At 44.9% G+C, this 20,071-nt stretch overlaps 1 protein-coding gene across 4 annotated transcripts in view; it reads right to left on the bottom strand.

Moving 5' to 3' along the window:
- The window catches only part of KLHL6 (kelch like family member 6), a 67,923-nt gene that overhangs the window by 19,193 nt on the left and 28,659 nt on the right, over nucleotides 1–20,071 (bottom strand). For all 4 annotated transcript variants that reach the window (XM_021934621.2, XM_003894765.5, XM_021934623.2 and 1 more), the window contains one exon: nucleotides 18,919–19,084. In XM_021934621.2, the coding sequence (XP_021790313.1) occupies nucleotides 18,919–19,084 (166 nt within the window). The remainder of the gene's footprint in view (nucleotides 1–18,918; nucleotides 19,085–20,071) is intronic.

Here is a 20,071-nt window from a genome sequence, read left to right as displayed (position 1 = left end):
ATATATATATATATATTTTTTTTTTAAGTTGGAGAAATGGTTACAATGACTAATATTTGTTGATAATGAAACAATTATTATTCATTTTAGGTGCAATAACGGTTTCATGTTTATGTTTAAGAAGAATCCTTATTTTTTAGAGCTATAACTGAAATATTTGCAGATAAAATGAGAAAAGCATGTCACAAATCGTATGTACATTATGACCTTATTTTTATAAAGAAAATATACACAGAATAAAGTCACAGAAAAAAGATGAAAGCATGTAGGTCAAAATATTAATGGTTGTTATCTCTTTGGGTTATCAGGTATCTTAAGGCAAATTATGCTGCAGTAGCAAACAACCCCCACGTCTCAGGGGCTTACAGCAGTAAACGTTTCTCTCTCCCCCACCGTACATGTTCTTCACAGGGCTCTTCATTCCAGGGGCCAGGAAGATGGAAAGCCCTTACCTGAGATGTTCTGGTCCAAAGACAGAAGGGGAAAAAAGATGGCAGAACCACACAGAGGTTTTTAAAGCTTCTGCTCAGAGGGGGCGCATGCTGTATTCAATTACGCAAACCCGTTCAGAGTAAGTCACATGCCAAAATTTGTCATCAAGGGCACCACAGTTCTCCCACAGAAACAGGTCTCATGGGAATATACTATATAAATAATATAGCATATTCTATATATACTATATTAGATTATATATATAGTATAGAATATACTATATAAATAATAGAAGATATGACACTCTAATAAGACTATGAGAATTTTTCTGTTTTTGTTTATTCATACGTTTCATGTATTTGTATATCCCTTAAAATGAATACGTACCACTTTTGTCATTAAAAATTAATTTGTAAAATTATTGATCGGCTCTCAGGTCCCACTTTTAAGTTATCACTGTCCTCATAAAAATTCAAGTCCCTTATGCTTGTAGGGCACTTTACAGATGACAAAGCACTGTTAAATCCATTATATTTTGTAATATCCATTTTACAGATGACATGTCTCAAGTGTATTGGTTCATTCTTATTTGTTGTTCTCTGGAGCTTAGCTTTGAACAAGTTCAACCTCCTAGCTCCCTTCCCTGTCTACTGGACTCCTTATAGGGTCAAGTTTTCCATGCACATGGGTTGATCGATTAATGGAAGGAGAGGAAAGGGGAGGCTGAGGGGGCAGGAGCTGGTGGGAAAGGCCTTCTGAAGGCAGGTCCTGGTGATAGTAGGGATGGGACAGACCTGACTGGGGAGGGATGGCAGGAGCTGGGAGTAGCGGGGCTATGGGGCCTGAAGGCTGATGGTGGGGTAGGACTGGTTCTAAGAGTGGACCAAGGAGACCTAGGCTCTGGACTTTACTCCAGAGCATTCCAGGGAACACATCCCTGACTTTTTGGATCAACCTCTATTGCAAAATATTATCTTTCTGTGTCAGATCACATAGGATTGTCAGTTTAAAAAGCATTTTTTTTTTGCCGGGCGCAGTGGTTCACGCCTGTAATCCCAACACTTTGGGAGGCCGAGGCGGGCGGATCACAAGTTCAGGAGATCGAGACCACGGTGAAACCCCGTCTCTACTAAAAAATACAAAAAATTAGCCGGGTGCTGTGGCCGGCGCTTATAGTCCCAGCTACTCAGGAGGCTGAGGCAGGAGAATGGCGTGAACCCGGGAGGCGGAGCTTGCAGTGAGCCAAGATCACGCCACTCCACTCCAGCCTGGGGGACAGAGCGAGACTCCGTCTCAACAAAAAAATAAATAAATAAATAAAATAAAAAGCATTTTTTTAGGCTGGGCGCAGTGGCTCACGCCTGTAATCCCAGCACTTTGGGAGGCCGAGGCACGCACATCATCTGAGATTGGAAGTTTGAGACCAGCCTGACCAACATGGAGAAACCTCGTCTCTACGAAAAACACAAAATTAGCCAGGCGTGATGGCACATGCCTGTAATCCCAGCTACTCAGGAGGCAGCGGCAGGAGAATCACTTGAATCTGGGAGACAGAGGTTGCGGTGAGCTGGTATCATGCCATTGCACTCCAGCCCGGGCAACAAGAGCGAAACTCCATCTCAAAGTAAATAAATAAATAAATAAAGCATTTCTTCAAGGGTCAATGTTGAAGGGACCAGCGACTCCACACCTGTGGGTATTTCTCGTCAGGTGGGATGAGAGACTGAGAAAAGAAGTAAGACACAGAGACAAAGTATGGAGAAAGAACAGTGGGCCCAGGGTACCGGCGCTCAGCATACGGAGGACCCGCACTGGCAGCAGTCTCTGAGTTCCCTCAGTATTTATTGATTACTATTTTCACTATCTCAGCAAGGGGAATGTGGCAGGAGAGCAGGGTGATAGTGGGGAGAAGGTTAGCAAGAAAATATGTGAGCAAAGGAATCTGTCACAAATAAGTTCAAGGGGAGGTACTATGCCTGGATGTGCAGGTAAGCCAGATTTTTGCTTCTCTCCACCCAAACATCTCAGTGGAGTAAAGAATAACAAAGCAGCATTGCTGCCAACGTGTCTCGCCTCCCGCCACAGGGCGGTTTTTCTCCTATCTCAGAATTGAACAAATGTACAATCAGGTTTTATACCGAGACATTCAGTTCCCAAGGGCAGGCAGGAGACAGTGGCCTTCTTCTATCTCAACTGCAAGAGGCTTTCCTCTTTTACTAATCCTCCTCAGCACAGACCCTTCACGGGTGTCAGGCTGGGGGACAGACAGGTCTTTCCCATCCCGTGAGGCCGTATTTCAGACTATCACATGGGGAGAAACCTTGGACAATACCCGGCTTTCCAGGGCAGAGGTCCCTGCAGCTTTCCGCAGTGCATTGTGCCCCTGGTTTATCGAGACTAGAGAACGGCGATGACTTTCACCAAGCATACTGCCTGTAAACATTTTGTTAACAAGGCACATCCTGCACAGCCCTAGGTCCCTTAAACCTTGATTCCATACAACACATGTTTTTATGAGCTCAAGTTTGGGGCGAAGAGGTTGGGGCAAAGTTACAGATTAACAGCATCTCAGGGCAAAGCAATTGTTCAAGGTACAAGTCAAAATGGCATTTCTTATGTCTTCCCTTTCTACAGAGACACAGTAACAGTCTGATCTCTCTTTCTTTTCCCTACACAATGCAAAGTTGGAGAAGGCCTGAATTCTGCCTGAGAATCCCATGTCTGCTGGTCTCCACTGCCGGCAGCTCTGCTCTTTGCATGAGCAACCATGGAAACAGTTGAGAATGAGGCTGCTAACACCTGTTTAGTTGTTGGCAGACTTTCAGTTCAAAGACTAAAAATATGCAACAAAGACCAAGCCTTGTGAGCCCTCAGAACTGGACACCAGAACCCTATCTGGCCCTGTTCACAGAGACATCTATGAGAGCTGAAAGGAGACTCACTTAAATGGTAGCCTCCAGTGCAAAATACCGCGTTCACTGTGCCAGCGTTTGAGTGAGGGGGAGAGGAAAATTAAGTAGCTATTTCTAGGTACTTAGACTATCTCTGGGAAGTCACATAAGACCTGAACAGTAGTTGTCTCTGTTGGTGATAATGAAACAATTATTATTCATTTTAGGTGCAATAATGGTTTCATGTTTATGTTTAAGAAGAATCCTTATCTTTCAGACATAATTGAAATATTTGCAGACAAAATGAGAAAAGCACATCACAAATCATATTATGTACATTATTATTTTTTTTTTTTTGAGACAGAATTTTGCTTTTGTTGCCCAGGCTGGAGTGCAATGGCATGATCACAGCTCACTGCAACCTCCGCCTCCCGAGTTCAAGAGATTCTCCTGCCTCAGCCTCCTGAGTAGCTGGGATTACAGGCATGTGCCACCACACCCGGCTAATTTTGTATTTTTGATAGAGATGAGGTTTCTCCATGTTGATCAGGCTGGTCTCGAACTCCTGACCTCAGGTGATCCACCCACCTTGGCCTCCCAAAGTGCTGGGATTACAGTCTTGAGCCACCGCACCGGGCCTATGATCCTATTTTCATAAATATACATATATGCAGTGTGGCTCACAGTGTGAGCCACTGTGCCTGGCCTCTGTGACTTTATTTTATATACATATAAAATAAATATATATATTATACATTTATATATTTATATTTTATATAAATATATAATATATTATATATTTATATAAATATATAATATATTATATTTTATATATTTATATTTTATATTTATATATTATATATTTATATTTTATTATATATAAATTATATATTTATATATTATATTATATATTTATATATTGTATTATATATTATATTATATATTATATAATATATATTATATATTTTTTATAAAGTCACAGAGGCCAGGCACAGTGGCTCACATTGTAATTCCCATCCAATTTCAGGGAAGAAAGGGAGAATCACTTTACACTCTTCACCCCTTCCTACCATCTCCAATTGTCTGTAGGAAATATCTACTTAAAATAGACCAACTTTCTCATTTATAGAGAAAATACTAGAAGGTGGCATACAAAATGTTAGCAGTGGTTATAGATAAAATTATTAATTTTTTTAGAGTTTGTTGTATGACAACTTTACTATACTGAGCATGAACATTATAAACTCAGGAAAAAATATGTAAAATAAACACATTATTGTGATTTTTAAAGGACTCAATGAGAAAATAAAAAGTAAGCACTAAAAGAGTGCTTACTATAGGCCATACTAACTGTAAGAGTTACTCGATCCCCACCACAACGCCATAAAGGAGGTGTTTATTATCATCCCTGAGGAAACCAGATTCAGAGAAGAAATTTCCTCAGAGACTTACAGTTAATGAAAGATAGAAGCAAAGTTTGAACCAGTCATCTCTGATTCCAAAAATGCATGTTTTTTATATTATTTCAAGCTGCTCCAGGTCACATAATGTATGTGGGGGACAGAGGCTTGGCAGATGCCAAATGTCATTTGCACACGTCACTGGGTAGCTCAGATGACCTGATCTGCCCCGACACAGGAAGGACTAGACAATGAGATGTCAATTCCTGTTCCTGCTTAATGGCTGTTGATGAGCAAAGAAGGAAACCGCAGAGGAGAATCAAATCAAGTACCGAAGCTCACACTTGTTAGAAGAAACATTGATCTAAACTTGTCTCTCTTCACTCCACCTGGCAATTCATCCATCCAGCTACCTGTGTATGGACCGAATGTGAATTGAGCATGTATCTTTTTTTTTTATTTTATTTTAAGTTCTGGGATACATGTGCAGAACGTACAGGTTTGTCACATAGGTACACGTGTGCCATGGTTTGCTGCACCCATCAACCCGTCATCTAGGTTTTAAGCCCCGCACACGTTAGGTATTTGTCCTAATACTCTTTCTCCCTTTGCCCCCCACCACCAGACAGGCCCTGGTGTGTGATGTTCCCCTCCCTGTGTCCATGTGTTCTCATTGTTCAACTCCCACTTATGAGTGAAAACATGCGGTGTTTGGTTTTCTGTTCCTGTATTAGTTTGTTGAGAATGATGGCTTCCAGCTTCATCCATGTCCCTGCAAAGGAAATGAACTCATCCTTTTTTATGGCTGCAAGCATCTATTAATATTATGTAGGAGGCTCCCAACTAGTGGTGGGTGTACAGAGGTGAGCAGAGACAAAGTGCCTGTGCTCATTGAAGCCAACGGACCAGTGGAGGCGGCAGATGCTAACCAAATAATACAACACGGAGTGTGAAAGGACATTTGAGATAAATGCTATGGACCAGAGTCCAGGGACTCCACTGCCTGAAACCAAAGACAGTCCTACTTCCACCCCTTCAATCTTCCACAATCTGGCTGTCAGTCATCACCAGGACCCTCCCTGACAGAACCCCAACCACAACCGCATCCATCTCCTCACTTCTCCAAGTAGTCCTGAAGCCTCCCTGTGGCAGTGCCTTTCCACGCTCCTGCCATCCCTCGGCCTGAGCTGCCTTTCCCCATCATCACCATCTGTTATGATTCTATGCACCTCACCCAGACAAGTCCGACTCCAGAGCCCAACTTGTTAAGGAAAGACTCAGGAGAGCTCACCCCATTTTCAACAGAGAAATCCCCCTGAAAGTTTACCTCAATAAGGAGGAAGACACGAATATTACAGCCATGACTATTCACATAGGGCTGTTTTCTTTGTCTTTTTGTTTAATTTAATGTAATTTAATTTTTTTTTTTTTTTTTGAGATGGAGTCTCACTCATTGCCTAGGTTGGAGTATAGTGGCACGATCTCGGCTCATTGCAACCTCTGCCTCCCGGGTTCAAGAGATTCTCCTGCCTCAGCCTCCCAAGCAGCTGGGACTACAGGGGCACGCCACCACACCCAGCTAAATTTTTTGTATTTTAATAGAGATGGGGTTTCACCATGTTGGCCATTCTGGTCTTGAACTCCTGACCTCAGGTGATCTGCCCGCCTTGGCCTCCCAACGTGCTGGGATTACGGGCATGAGCCACAGCACCCGGCTAGGTCTATTTGCTTGATTCAGAGTTATTACACCTGGGATCAATGGATGGATCCAGAAAGTCTGTGAACCCCTACAATAGTATGTGAACATTTGCACATGTGGCATTTTTCTGGGAACTTAGTTGGCAGGGGACAGGTGAGTTACTCCCTGGTATCCATCCACCTGAGGACAAAACCAACACAAGAGGGAGAGCCAAGTCAAAAGAGCCAGAGAGGAAGAGAGCCAGAGTCCTGACTAGACTGTGCTTGGAACCCCACCTCTGGACATTTAAAATTCTGAGTCAATACTGGCTTAAGGGCTGGGCACAATGGCTTAAGCCTGTAATCATAGTACTTTGGGAGGCCAAGGTAAGAGAATCGATTGAGCCCAGGATTTCAAGACCAGCCTGAGCAACATCGTGAGACCTCATCTTTACAAAAAATGCAAAAATTAGCCTGGCGTGGTGTCCCATGCTTGTAGTCTCAGCTGCTTGGGAAGCTGAGGAGGGAGGATCACTTGAGCCTGGGAGTTCAAGGTTGCAGTGAGCCATGATCACACCACTGTACTCTAGCCTGGGTAACGGAGCAAGACTCTGTCTCTAAAAAACTAAAATAAAATAAAAAGGAAAAGAAGAATTTGTAGAGAAATCCTACCTATTCATGAAGTTCATTCTTAAAAGCTACTTCTTCCTTGATGGCATCTCCTATTCCCCAACATGGAATCCCTCCCTCCTCTGTGCTCCACTGGGCACCTCGCTTGCCCCTTTTGTGGAGCACAGAAAGTACTAGGGTCAGTTGAGACAAGCATCTCAAAGCAGCTTCCAGGTCATAGTTGGGTATTTATTCCTAGCAGCATCTACCACAAAGTCTGGAAAAAGAAGAGAAAGAGCGACAGAGGAAGGACATATTTATCACTTACTATGCACCCAGATCTGAGCTAGACACGTTCCCAGTCATTATTTCACCTAACAAATAAATTTTATTTTTTAACAAGTGTATTGTATCTAACAGGTAAAAAAAAGGGAAGGTGTTATAATTAGCATTTGCATAGAGGAGTAAATAGAGAATCCAAAGAGCTATGCAAGTTCACACCGCTAGGAGGCAGTACAGGTGATGCTCCAGGCAGCATTGCGCTGCCTTTGTAGCTTGTTGCATTGTTGAGCTAACAAAATTCAAGGAGAGTCTGAAGAGGCTTTATGAGGACAAGGGCAGGTGGGGAATCTCCAAGTTGCCTAATTTCCTCCAAAATATACTTCAATAAACACTTTTGGGTGTGAGGGGGTGTAGGGCAGCATCACGTGATCCCAACCAATGGCTGGGAAACTGATGATGTACAGGGCAATCATGGGAACCAGAAATGGGTTTCTTTTAAATATGCTTCTGCTTCTTCACATTCAAGATTATTCAAGACTTCAGGGTAAATTTTCTGCCTCGGCCTGTCCTGATGACACATGAACTTGTTTGTTAGAGCTGAGAGATGACAGATAATGGCAAAAGACAGCCAACTTCCTGTTTGGGGGGGACATGTGAGCAAAAGGTTGCAGCCAGCCACGTGACTCTCAAACAGGGAGACTAAAAATACAATCAAAGAAACCACTTGAGACATGGCTGCAGTTCCCACGAGAAGTGTTTGTGTCTGCCTCCAAGAGAATGCACTGCCTGTTCCTCATCTCCACTGCCCACCTCTGCTTCTCCTTGATGGTCTTCAAAATCTGAGGTCCTAGGGGACTTCACCCATGTGACTCCACATCTCCCTCAGGGTGCCTTCAAATCCACTTCAGAATCACTGAAGTCCTATTTTAGTCCACATCAGCAATTCCATTGACCATGGTGTCCAAATGGCCTTGGAGTTATTCTATAAAGACATTGATATTCTTACCTTCAGCTCCGACAAGTCAGCATGTGTGAAGGTGTGATGAGATTTATAAACTTTAAATTTATTTCAAAGTGTTTCTGAATTCATTGTAATTTTTGTTGTTGTTGTTTTTCGAGACAGAGTCTCACACTGTCAACAAGGCTGGAGTGCATGGTGCAATCTCAACTCACTGCAACCTTCACCTCCCAGGTTCAAGTGATTCTCGTTCCTCAGCCTCCCGAGTAGCTGGAATTATAGGCTCGCACCACCACGTCCAGCTAATTTTTATATAATATTTTTAGTAGACACAGCATTTTGCTATGTTGACCAGACTGGTCTTGAACTCCCAACTTCAAGTGATCTGCCTCCCTTGGCCTCCCAAAGTGCTGGGATTATAGGTGTGAGCCACTGTGCCCAGACAATTGTAAGTTTTTTGTCAAAACTTTTTTTCTCCAGCAATAGATACTAAAAGTAAAGCTCCTCTCCAGTGAGGTCTGTATTGGTGTTTAAAAGGGGTCTTCATGCTAAAAATTCGTGAATTACCATTGATTCTAATCTTCCATCCTTACCTCTCTTCCCCTCTCCCGGGCGATGCTCCAGCTCCAATCCCGTGGCAGTATGCCTCACAGCCCCCCAGGAGGGACATCCTCTGCTCCCTTTGCCCCTCCTTTCAGTCCTTGCTCTAGACTTGGTTGAGAAATCTGCTGGTTCCTGGAAGCCTCATGGAGTGGGCAGAAAAGGAAGGAACTAAGACTGCAAAAGACCTGCTCACTAAGGCAGGGCAGATGTGAGAGGACTGAGGCAACTGTGGAAATGGACTGGGGAAAAGACCATCAGTGTGGCAAGCTTAGTCAAGATTCAAGCGGCAAACAGCCCCTGAGTTTCCAGAGAAGACGGGGGTGGCCCCAGCAGGCTAGCAGGGCACAACAGGTAATACATGTGACCCACATATTCAAGGGGCAAGTGGCATGGCTGGGGCTCAGTGATGCAGCCCAGGGACGAGGAAAGGACCAGGGAGAAACACTGTTGTAAAGATGAAGTAGAATGATTGCCTCTGGGACATGGTTGATGCTCAGGGTGTGGTGTGGGGTGTGTGTGTGTGTGCGCGCGTGTGTGTGTAGGGCACAGCAGCAGGAATGGAAGCAGAAGCCAAGTGCAGAGAAGCAGCCCCATGAACTCAGGCAGCTGCAATAGGTGGAGTGGTGGGTAGGGAAGGCTGAAACAAGTCTACTTCCAGGTGCTTTCTGCCTGGAATACTTTTCTCCCGATCCTACTGGCACCCATCCTATGAAGTCCAATTCAATGTCCGCTCCTTTCTGCCTTGGGTTCTGCTTGTTTTCTCCAATGGCCTAAAGGCTCATTGAGAATATTTCAGGGATAGTGGAGGGAAGTGGATATATGGAATCGGAAGTTCTGGGTTTACTTGAAAACTCCACCCATAGCTCCACCTCTCTCTCTCTCTCTCTCTCTCAGCTAGTTTTCTCATCTGGAAAGTGCTGAGAACATAAAACCCACCTTGCAGGCTCATTGTGAGGGTTCTACCTGGCCTGCTCGCCCACAAAGTCATCGTCAACATCAAATGGGATATGTAGGGGACAAAACTGCTACATAAATGTGACCTGTACTCCACATTTTTAATCTTTATTTTCTCCTGACAGCTTCTCACAAAACACCTTGCACTTAGGACATGCTTAGTAATTTGTGGTAGGTAGGGAGCACTTAAAGTGAGAATCTGGTAGCAATATGGATTGTCATTACAATTAAAACCCCACACCCCACTTCCTGTATTTTACAACCTATAGGCGGCAACGGAGCACAGACTTACTTAGGGAAGGGGTGATAAAGCAGGCAAAAGAAGATAATTCTTGGCTTTTGAGTTTCTAAATAGACTTTCAGAACTTAAACTAGAGAAGTGGTTTTGAAAGAAATACCAGTTAGTGGTAAGAATCTAGCCCTTCCAGCCTCAAAAGCCAGAGTGCTAAAGAGTCTGAGCACCAAGTTTAGACCAAAACAGGAGACACGGAAGAATGGATGACAAAGCAAGAGTCAACTTTTCCCACTCCGGAGGCAATAAAGATTCCCAGGCAAGGAAGAGAGACAAGAAAGAGATTGTCTAACAAAAGAGTGAGAAGCAGGGGTGGGTTCCCGAGATGATGCCTCACTTCCCATCCCAGGCCAAATCTCCAGAGTGAGGGGGATGCTAAAAGTCCCTCATAGGTTGTGAATCTGAGAACAAAAGAATGCGTGCCTTGATCGCAGAGTTGAAAGCAGAAAAGCAGCATATACATCATGGAATACTATGCAGCCATAAAAAAGGATGAGTTCGTGTCCTTTGCAGGGACATGGATGCAGCTGGAAACCATCATTCTCAGCAAACTATCGCAAGAACAGAAAACCAAATACCACATGTTCTCACTCATAGGTGGGAATCGAACAATGAGATCACTTGGACACAGGAAGGGGAACATCACACACTGGGGCCTATTGTGGGGTTGGGGGAGGGGGGAGGGATAGCATTAGGAGATATACCTAATGTAAATGACGAGTTAATGGGTGTAGCAAACCAACATGGCACATGTATACATGTGTAACAAACCTGCACGTTGTGCACATGTACCCTAGAACATAAAGTATAATAAAAAAAAAAAAAAGAAAGAAAGAAAAGCAGCAGTCCAGTATAGTGGTAACAGATGAGATGAGAGTGTGTTGTTTCCAGACAAAGGGGCCCTATGGCAGTTGCTCCACATCCCCTATAGCTCTGGATTTGTAAAGGAGAGCGAATGAAAGTGTCTTGTGTCTTGAGAGGGGCACAGATGTAGCTGAGAGGATTGGCAGACCTGAAGAGGCTTTGCAAACAGGACAGAGAGAATGCTAAGTGGCCTGCAAGGACCAATGACCAGAATCAGGTAGGACTGGGGACTTGTTGATGTCAGTGAGAAAGGAATGAAAACTCAGAGAGAGACTGATGGGAACACAGGTGCTCCAGTGGGTGCCACATGGACCAATAATGCAAATGACCATGGTAAGCCCAGGACAGATGCCTCTTTTTTCAATGCCCAGCACTGTATAAATGTCCCCTGGAACTATGTAAGCAACCCAAATCCTGAATTGATTAAACTTTCCTGTGTCATTAACTATGATTTCTGCCACTGGTAGAATGAGAGCTCAGGATAGAAATTAAGTTCAATGATAGAAAAATAACAGGTTTGGACGACCACAGTGGCTCATGGCTGTAATTCCAGCACTTTGGGAGAGTGAGACAGGAGAATTGTTTGAGGCAATGAGTTCGAGACCAGCCTGGGCAACAGAGTGAGATTTTGTCTCTAAATAATAATAATAATAATAATAATAAGCCAGGCATAGTGGTGCATGGCTATATTCCCAGCTACTTGGGAGGCTGAGGTAGGAAGATCTCTTGAGCCTGGGAGTTTAAGGTTGTAGTGAGCTATGATTGTGCCACCACACTCCAGCCTAGGTGACACACCAAGGCCCTGTATCAAAAAAAAAAAAAAAAAAAACCCAGAAAACAGAAAAATAATAGGTTAAATCACATTCTTTTCGGCACACTTGAGTTTGTAGCCTAAGATTCAGACCCTCTATATTAGTTAAGACTCAAAAAGAACAATATGAAATTCAAAAGCAGGCAAAACTAACCCATGGCAAGAGATGTTAGAGCAGTAGTTAGCATGGGAAAGGACTGGCTAGGGAGGCTGCGAAGGAGAGTGCTGGGATGCCAGGGCTGTTGTCAGTCTTGATCTGACTGATGGTAGAATGGTGAAATACACATGTAAAAATTCATCAAACTGGAAGCACTTTAAGAAGTATACATTTTACTAAATGCAAGTTATACCTACAAATAAAAGCATAAACAATTGAGATCAAACACGGAGAAATTTAAAGACAAAAGATGTTAAATAGCCAGCAGCAGACTCATTCTGGGGACACTTGGTGGTGAAGGGGGCCAGCTCCTCCACACCTGTGAGTATTTCTCGTCAGGTGGGATGAGAGACTGAGAAAAGAAATAAGACACAGAGACAAAGTATAGAGAGAGAACAGTGGGCCCAGGTGACGGACACTCAGCATACGGAGGACCCGCGCCAGCACTGGTCTCTGAGTTTCCTTAGTATTTATTGATCACTATCTTTACTATCTCGGGGAAGGGGATGTGGCAGAACTATAGGGTAATGGTGGGGAGAGAGTCAGCAGGAAAACATGTGAGAAAGGTCTCTGTGTCATAAATAAGTTTAAGGAAAGGTGCTGTGCCTTGATGTGTACGTAGGCCAGATTTATGTTTGACTTTACACAAGCATCTCAGGGTAGTAAAGAGCAGTACAGTTGCCAGCATATCTCACCTCCAGCTATAAGGCGGTTTTCTCCTATCTCAGTAATTAGAATGTACGATTGGGTTTTACACTGAGACATTCCATTCCCAGGGACGAGCAGGAGACAGATGCCTTCCTCTTATCTCAACTGCAAAGAGGTCTTCCTCTTTCACTAATCCTCCTCAGCACAGACACTTTACAAGTGTCTGGCTGAGGGACGGTCAAGTCTTTCCCTTCCCACAAGGCCATATCTCAGGCTGTCTCAGTGGGGAGAAACCTTGGACAATACCCAGGCTTTCTTGAGCAGAGGTCCCTGCGAACTTCCTCAGTGCATTTTGTCCCTGGGTACTCTTGAGGCTGAAGAATGGCGATGACTTTTACCAAGCACACTGCCTGCAAACAAACTTTTTTTTTTTTTTGAGACAGAGTCTCGCTCTGTCGCCCAGGCTGGAGTGCAGTGGCCGAATCTCAGCTCACTACAAGCTCCGCCTCCCCGGTTCATGCCATTCTCCTGCCTCAGCCTCCCGAGTAGCTGGGACTACAGGCGCCTGCCACCTCGCCTGGCTAGTATTTTTTTTGTATTTTTTAGTAGAGACGGGGTTTCACCGTGTTAGCCAGGATGGTCTCGATCTCCTGACCTCGTGATCCACCCATCTTGGCCTCCCAAAGTGCTGGGATTACAGGCTTGAGCCACCGCGCCCGGCCGCAAACAAATTTTTAACAAAGCACATCCTGCGCAGCCCTAAATCCATTAAACCCTGAGTCAACACAGCACATGTTTCTGCGAGCACTGGTTTGGGGCTAGGGTTACAGATGAATAGCATCTCCAGGCAGAAGAATTTTTCATAGTACAGAATAAAATGGAGTTTCTTATGTCTTCTTCTTTCTACACAGACACAGTAACAGTCTGATCTCTCTTTCTTTCCCCAACAGGTGGCCCCAAGCGTCCAAGCTTCCCCAGAGGGTGCTGGGCCAGTCTTGCCCCCAACACACTCTCATGGAGCACTGCTGGTTCTCAGAACATTGCGCTGGGCAGTCCTGCCTGAGGACACCCTTCCTGGAGGCCCTAGCTGCCTTCAGGATGATGGCTTGTTTCAGGCGTCACTCTGAGGCATGGACAGAGCATGTGTAGTGGAGAACACACAGGCCACGCACAGGACCACAGGAGTCAAATCCAGGCTCCCCTCTTACTAGCTGTGAAGACTTGAGCATTTCCTTAACATTAATGAATTTTATGCCCCTCATCTATACATTGCGGGTAAAAAGACCTACCTTAATTTTTTTTTTTTTTTTTTTTTTTTTTGAGATGGAGTCTCACTCTGTCACCTAGGCTGGAGTGCAATGGTGCAACCTCCGCCTCCTGGGTTCAAGCGATTCTCCTGCCTCAGCCTCCCAAGTAGCTGGAACTACAGGCGCCAGCCACTACACCTAGCTAATTTTTGTATTTTTAGCAGAGACGGGGGTTTCATCATGTTAGTCAGGCTGATCTCGAACTCCTGACCTCAGGTGATCTGCCCGCCTCCGCCTCCCAAAGTTCTGGGATTACATGCATGAGTCACCGTGCCTGGCCAGACCTACATGACTTTAAACAATGTAGTTCAGGCAAAATAGTCACTACCGGCTGGGCACGGTGGCTCAGGTCTGTAATCCCAGCATTTTGGGAGGCCAAGCCAGGTGGATCACCTGAGGTCAGGAGTTCGAGACGAGCCTGGCCAACATGGTGAAACCCTGTCTCTAATAAAAATGCAAAAATTAGCTGGGTGTGGTGGCACATGCCTGTACTCCCAGCTACTCAGGAGGCTGAGGCAGAAAAATCGCTTGAACCCAGGAGGCAGAGGTTGCAGTGAGCCGAGATGGTGCCACTGCACTCCAGCCTGGGCAACACCGGGACCTTCACCAAAGTCTTCTCTAACTGCCACCATGTCTCCGCCCCAGAGGGTACTGTGGGGGCCCCTCATGGGCTCTTCTTAGGCCCAGGCCAAATGACCAAGCTCCCACCCCAGCATCCCCCGTTTTTCCTCACTTTGGCCACAGGACTCAGCCTGGTCTTCTTCTCCTAAGTTGCTGCTTCTAACCAACTGTTATGTACCATAGGGATCCTTCCATCCCAGATCAAATGCAGGGTGAGGACGGTCTCCCTGACCTCACATCTTCTTGCTGCCTGCAGATAAGCTCCCAATCCTTTACTCTTCCATGAGTTGTGGTGTTTTTTTTTTTCATAAGTTTTTGGGGTACAGGTGGTATTTGGTTACATGTCACGAGGTGTTTTGTTTTGTTTTGTTTTGTTTTTTGTTTTAAATGGAGTTTCACTCTGTTGCCCAGGCTGGAGTGCAGTGGCGTGATTTCAGCTCACTGCAACCTCCCCCTTCCAGGTTCAAGAGATTCTCCTGCCTCGGCCTCCTGAGTAGCTGGGATTACAGGCACCTGCCACCACACCTGGCTAATTTTTTGTATGTTTAGTAGAGACAGGGTTTCATCATGTTGGCCAGGCTGGTCCGGAACTCCTGACATCAGGTGATCCACCAGTCTCGGCCTCCCAAAGTGCTGGGATTATAGGCGTGAGCCACTGTGCCCAGCCTCATGAGTTTTTAATAATAAAAATGAAAGTAACAAACATGGCAAACTTCTCAAACAAACATGGCAGTGCCCTGATTGAGAAATCATTCTCCTTCAAGACGGAAAAATTTTGCCAAGTCCTTACAGTCATTGTCTCAGGTTCACAGTTTGGGGCTGGCTTGCTTACCTATGACTCAGAAGCCTGAGGGTCCAGTTAAGGAAAGGGAGGCCCTTGGCTTCTCTAGAGCCCCTGCTGGGTAGCATTCATTTCAAAGATCCTACCTAATGTGGGAACAGGTCCCTTGGGCCTTTCCTCTTAGATGCTTCTCTTACTTTTACCTTTCCAAAAGCTAGTTGGGGAAAATGTGTTTCTCCTCATGATTGGCCAATACATTATGGCCAGATGACTGCAAAGTTCCTCTAGTGGGCAGATCAATCAGTACCTGCCACACTCAAGGTTTCCTCCTAAAAGAAACTGTCTTGTTTCATGGCATCGCTGATTGGTCTGTAAACCCAAGGCACCCACGCTGTAAACTGGCCAGAAGCTCATGACGTTGCCTGGCCTGGTAGGAAAAGCTCTTCCCAACAGCGATAGAGCTGATTGGCTTGGTCATCAGATTGTCTCTTCATGGACCAGGAAATTCTGGGAGAGAAGCAATTGGTGGGTAACAGGAAGACACTGAGAGCAGCTGAGTCACACCGATGGTGTGAAAATTAAGAAATGTTTATTACTGGGTGGGGCGGGGAGCACCGGGATAATCTGATTCCTGTTCATTTCAGTCCCACAGAGGCGGTACGGGCTTCTGCAGATGTTCTAAAAGGACCAGATAAAATGCCATCACTGGCACACTTTTCTCTACCTATAACCCTGAGTTAATTAAAATAAAGCACCGATTTGTTTCATCGTTCTAATCATGTATCCTATGAACATGATAAAAAAACTTTTGGTCAGGCACGGTGGCTTACACCTGTAATCCCAGCACTTTGGGAGGCCAAGAGGGGCGGATCACGAGGTCAGGAGTTCGAGACCAGCCTGACCAACATGGTGAAACCCCGTCTCTACTAAAAATACAAAAATTAACCAGGAGCGGTAACACACGCCTGTAATCCCAGCTACTCAGGAGGCTGAGGCAGGGGAGTTGCTTGAACCCAGGAGGTTGCAGTGAGCTGAGATTGTGCCATTGCGCTCCAGCCTGGGCAACACAGCAAGACTCTCTCAAAAAGAAAAAAAAAAACAAAAACATTTTTAAACATGGTCTCTTACAATCCTAATGCGGGGGCAGTGGGGGGCAAATATTTAGGAATGCCTTAAGGAAATGTTCTCATAGCTCAGTGTCAGCCCCGTTTATCCAAGGCACAAACTATCCAAAGTAAAGTAAAAACCACGCAACTGATGGGAAGAAAATTCCATTCTTGGAAGTATGCTGTACCTTAAAAACATCATCTCATCTAATCTCATAATAACGCTCCCTGGAAGGTAGGATATTTATCAGCCTAGTTTTACAAATGAAAAATCTGAATCTCAGAAAATTTAAGGAAGTGGTCCACAGCCACATAGCAAATAAGTGACTGACCCAGGGCTTAAACCCAGGTCTGCCTGCCCCTGTTCTTTCCACTCTGCCACTCTGCCTTATAAGAGATCATTACCAATAACTGGACATGTGTCACAGCTAATGTGACCCCAACCATATTATGCTGCCATTGGGAAGAACAAGGTAGTTTCCACGCGCAGACCTGTGGCAATCCCAAAATACAGTGTGAAGTAAAACTAGTAAGAGGCAAAATGGGATGTATAGTGTGACTACGTTGTGTTAGAAAAAATGGAGGCCTGAGTGGGAGTGCTATGCACAGACAGACTGCTATATGCATGGAATGTGAAGAGCAGCAGGACACTGCAAACAGGCAGCGTGTCATGGCTTCCCTTCCAGATTTCTGAATTTGGAATGGGAGTATGTTTTATCCATTCAAAAGAATAAATAAATTTTTCCTGGGTGTGGTGGCTCATGCTTGTAACCCAGCACTTTGGGAGGCCGAGTCAGGCGGATCACCTGATGTTGGGAGTTCGAGACCAGCCTGGTCAACATGGTGAAAACCCGTCTCTACTAAAAATACAAAAAAAATTAGCTGGGCATGGTGGCACATGCCTGTAATCCCAGCTACTCGGAAGGCTGAGGCAGGAGAATTGCTTGAACCCAGGAGGTAGAGGTTGTGGTGTGACAAGATTGCGCCATTGGACACCAGCCTGGGCAACAAGAGCGAAACTCCATCATAAATAAATAAATAAATAATTTTTACAAACCACAGAGTTATTTCAACAACCTATAAACTTCTGTCCCTTATGATGCCTTGAAACCTGAAAATGACCCCAGTTTTCTCTATCTGAGACTTCATAGCAAGTCACCCAGAGTCAACAGAAATCAGTGGGTTAAACAGATAGTTGGAAGCCCACAGCAATCTTCTCTTATTTTTGTAAGAATTGACGCTCATAAGGAAACTGAGTACAATCGCTTCAGAAAGAAACTTACTAATTTTTGCCCAGAAAGTAAAAGATATTTGGGATTTTTTGAGGCGAGGGCTTACCAGAATAGGGAAATCAACAACAGATAAAGCTCACTCTGTCTCTGCACCATGTCTGTCCTCTCCCACTTTTCTCATTAAAACCAACATCCCTATGGAAGTTCATCACTTGAGAGAAAAAAAATGAGGCAGGGAGTGGGGGAATGGAGAAAAATACTTTATACCAAGTGATTCTAAGTATATTAAAGTTGGCCGGGCACAATGGCTCATGCCTGTAATCCCAGCACTTTGGGAGGCCGAGGCAGACAGATCACTTGAGGTCAGGAGTTCGAGATCAGCCTGGCCAATATGGTGAAACTCCGTCTCTACTAAAAATACAAATATCATCTGGGCATGATGGCATGCACCTGTAGTCCAAGCTACTCAGGAGGCTAGGGCAGGAGAATCACTAAAACCCGGGAGGCGGAGGTTGCAGGGGGCCAAGATGGCGCCATTGCACTCCAGCCTGGGCGTCACAGTGAGATTCTATCTGAAAAAAAAAAAAGGATATTAAAGTTGTAAACATAACAAGACTGAATGGAATTGAATAAGGATATGATCAAGCAAGGGAAAGGCTAAAAATGCACAACAAAGACAAAAGTCTTCCAGGAAATGACCAATAGCTATGACTAAATACTAGTTTTAAACTTTTGTACATTAAAAAAGCTATATTTTAAAATGATGAGTCAAGTAACTAGTAGGAAAATATCTGAAACATACATTACAAAAGATTATGTAGTCTTTACTATTTAAAAAGTTTTTGTAGCTCTTTTGAAAAGCCACCCAAAACTGAAAGGAGAACAGAAAACAGAAACATAAACACCACCCTCGATGAAACCAGGAGACATCAGTAACCCCAAACCACAGAAGAGCCACTGGCCCCAATTAAGCTTCTGCAAGTTGTACTCATTGTTCTTGGAGTCAGGACCCATGCGTAGGTTCTAGGCACAAAGCTCCCCTGTCTTCATCTTATTGAGGAGTCAATGCCCTATCTCACCACCTCTCAGAAATTACCCAAAAGAGCATCTTCTAACTTTCAAGTAAGCACAAGCCCAGCCAGGGGTGTGTGTGTGCGCGCGCGTGTGTGTGTGTGTGTGTGTTTGTGTCCATGTTGCAGGTACAGTCCTGGGAGCTAGACCAGGTCTGGCCTCTGGAGAATTACTGCGTTCACCTGCTTCAGAGAAGAGCACTGAGCCAGTTTGTTCACACACCTGGAAGAGGTTAGCAGCCTCCAGGACCCGCTGGACGTTCTGCTTGGTGATCAGCGCCTTGCTGGTGTACGTGTAGTCCAGGAGAGTGTGCATGGTCTCAGCATCAACCCCTTTAATAATGATCCTTTTCTCGTACTTTTCCTTTAAATCGTTGCAGAACATGGCCCTGGAAGAGAAATATGTGAATATGAATTGTACCGGGACCCTTGGTTCCAGGCCTAAAGAGATCCCCTTTCAGACTCATTGGCCCTCACAGAATAGGGGGTTTCCCAAGGTCAGGTCCTGGGCTGGTTGGTGGCTCTCTGTTCTCCAAGCACCCTCTATGCATCAGACATTTCATCAGTACTTACCGAGCTGAACTGAACTGCCCTGCTCCTCCATGCCTGACCGTGATCCCCGAAGTCAGTCCCAGATCTATTTTATTGGCTTTTATTCGCTCAAAGTGCAGGTGATTGATCTGAGAGCATTGTGGGATCCCCAAGCTTCATCTTTTCTTTCCCCTCAGCACCCAGACAGGGCTTCTGATTCTCACACTGGCCCTTGTCTGGCCTGGAGCCTGGTCCCACATTCTGGCCTGGCCAGCTGAGGCCCAGATACCTGCCGGAAGTGCAAGTGGCTCCTGTAGCTGCCTCTCACCCCAGCAGCTGAACCCAATGTCCACGGGTTCCCAGATGCAGCTGGGAGCCTTGAATTCCCTCATTTCAGGACTCTGTCTCACCTCTGGAGTCTGCTTTTCCTGCTCCCTCCCCAAGACTGGACTTCCAGATATTTAGCCTCCACCTTGGCAGCAGGGGAACAGGATAGAAAGGATGTAGGTTTTATTATAGCATTGGATGGACCAGGATTTGAACACCAGTTCCACCAACCCAGGAATTGGACATGTTATTTAATCTCCATGACCTTCAGTTTTCTCATCTGAAATGGGGATTTTAATAGCTATTTTTTAAGTTTATTGTAAGGATTAGGACCCAAAGGACTATAAATCATTCTACCATAATGACACATGCACGTGTATGTTCATTGCAGCACTATTCACAATAGCAAAGACATAGAATCAACCCAAATGCCCACCAGTGGTAGACTGGATAAAGAAACTGTGGTACATATATATCATGGAATACTATGCAGCCATAAAAAAGAATGAGATCATGTC

This window comes from Papio anubis, chromosome 2 (assembly GCF_008728515.1).
Source record: "Papio anubis isolate 15944 chromosome 2, Panubis1.0, whole genome shotgun sequence".
Taxonomy (NCBI): domain Eukaryota; kingdom Metazoa; phylum Chordata; class Mammalia; order Primates; family Cercopithecidae; genus Papio; species Papio anubis.
Note: the sequence above shows the minus strand (reverse complement) of the source record. Positions and strands in the feature narration are given on the sequence as shown.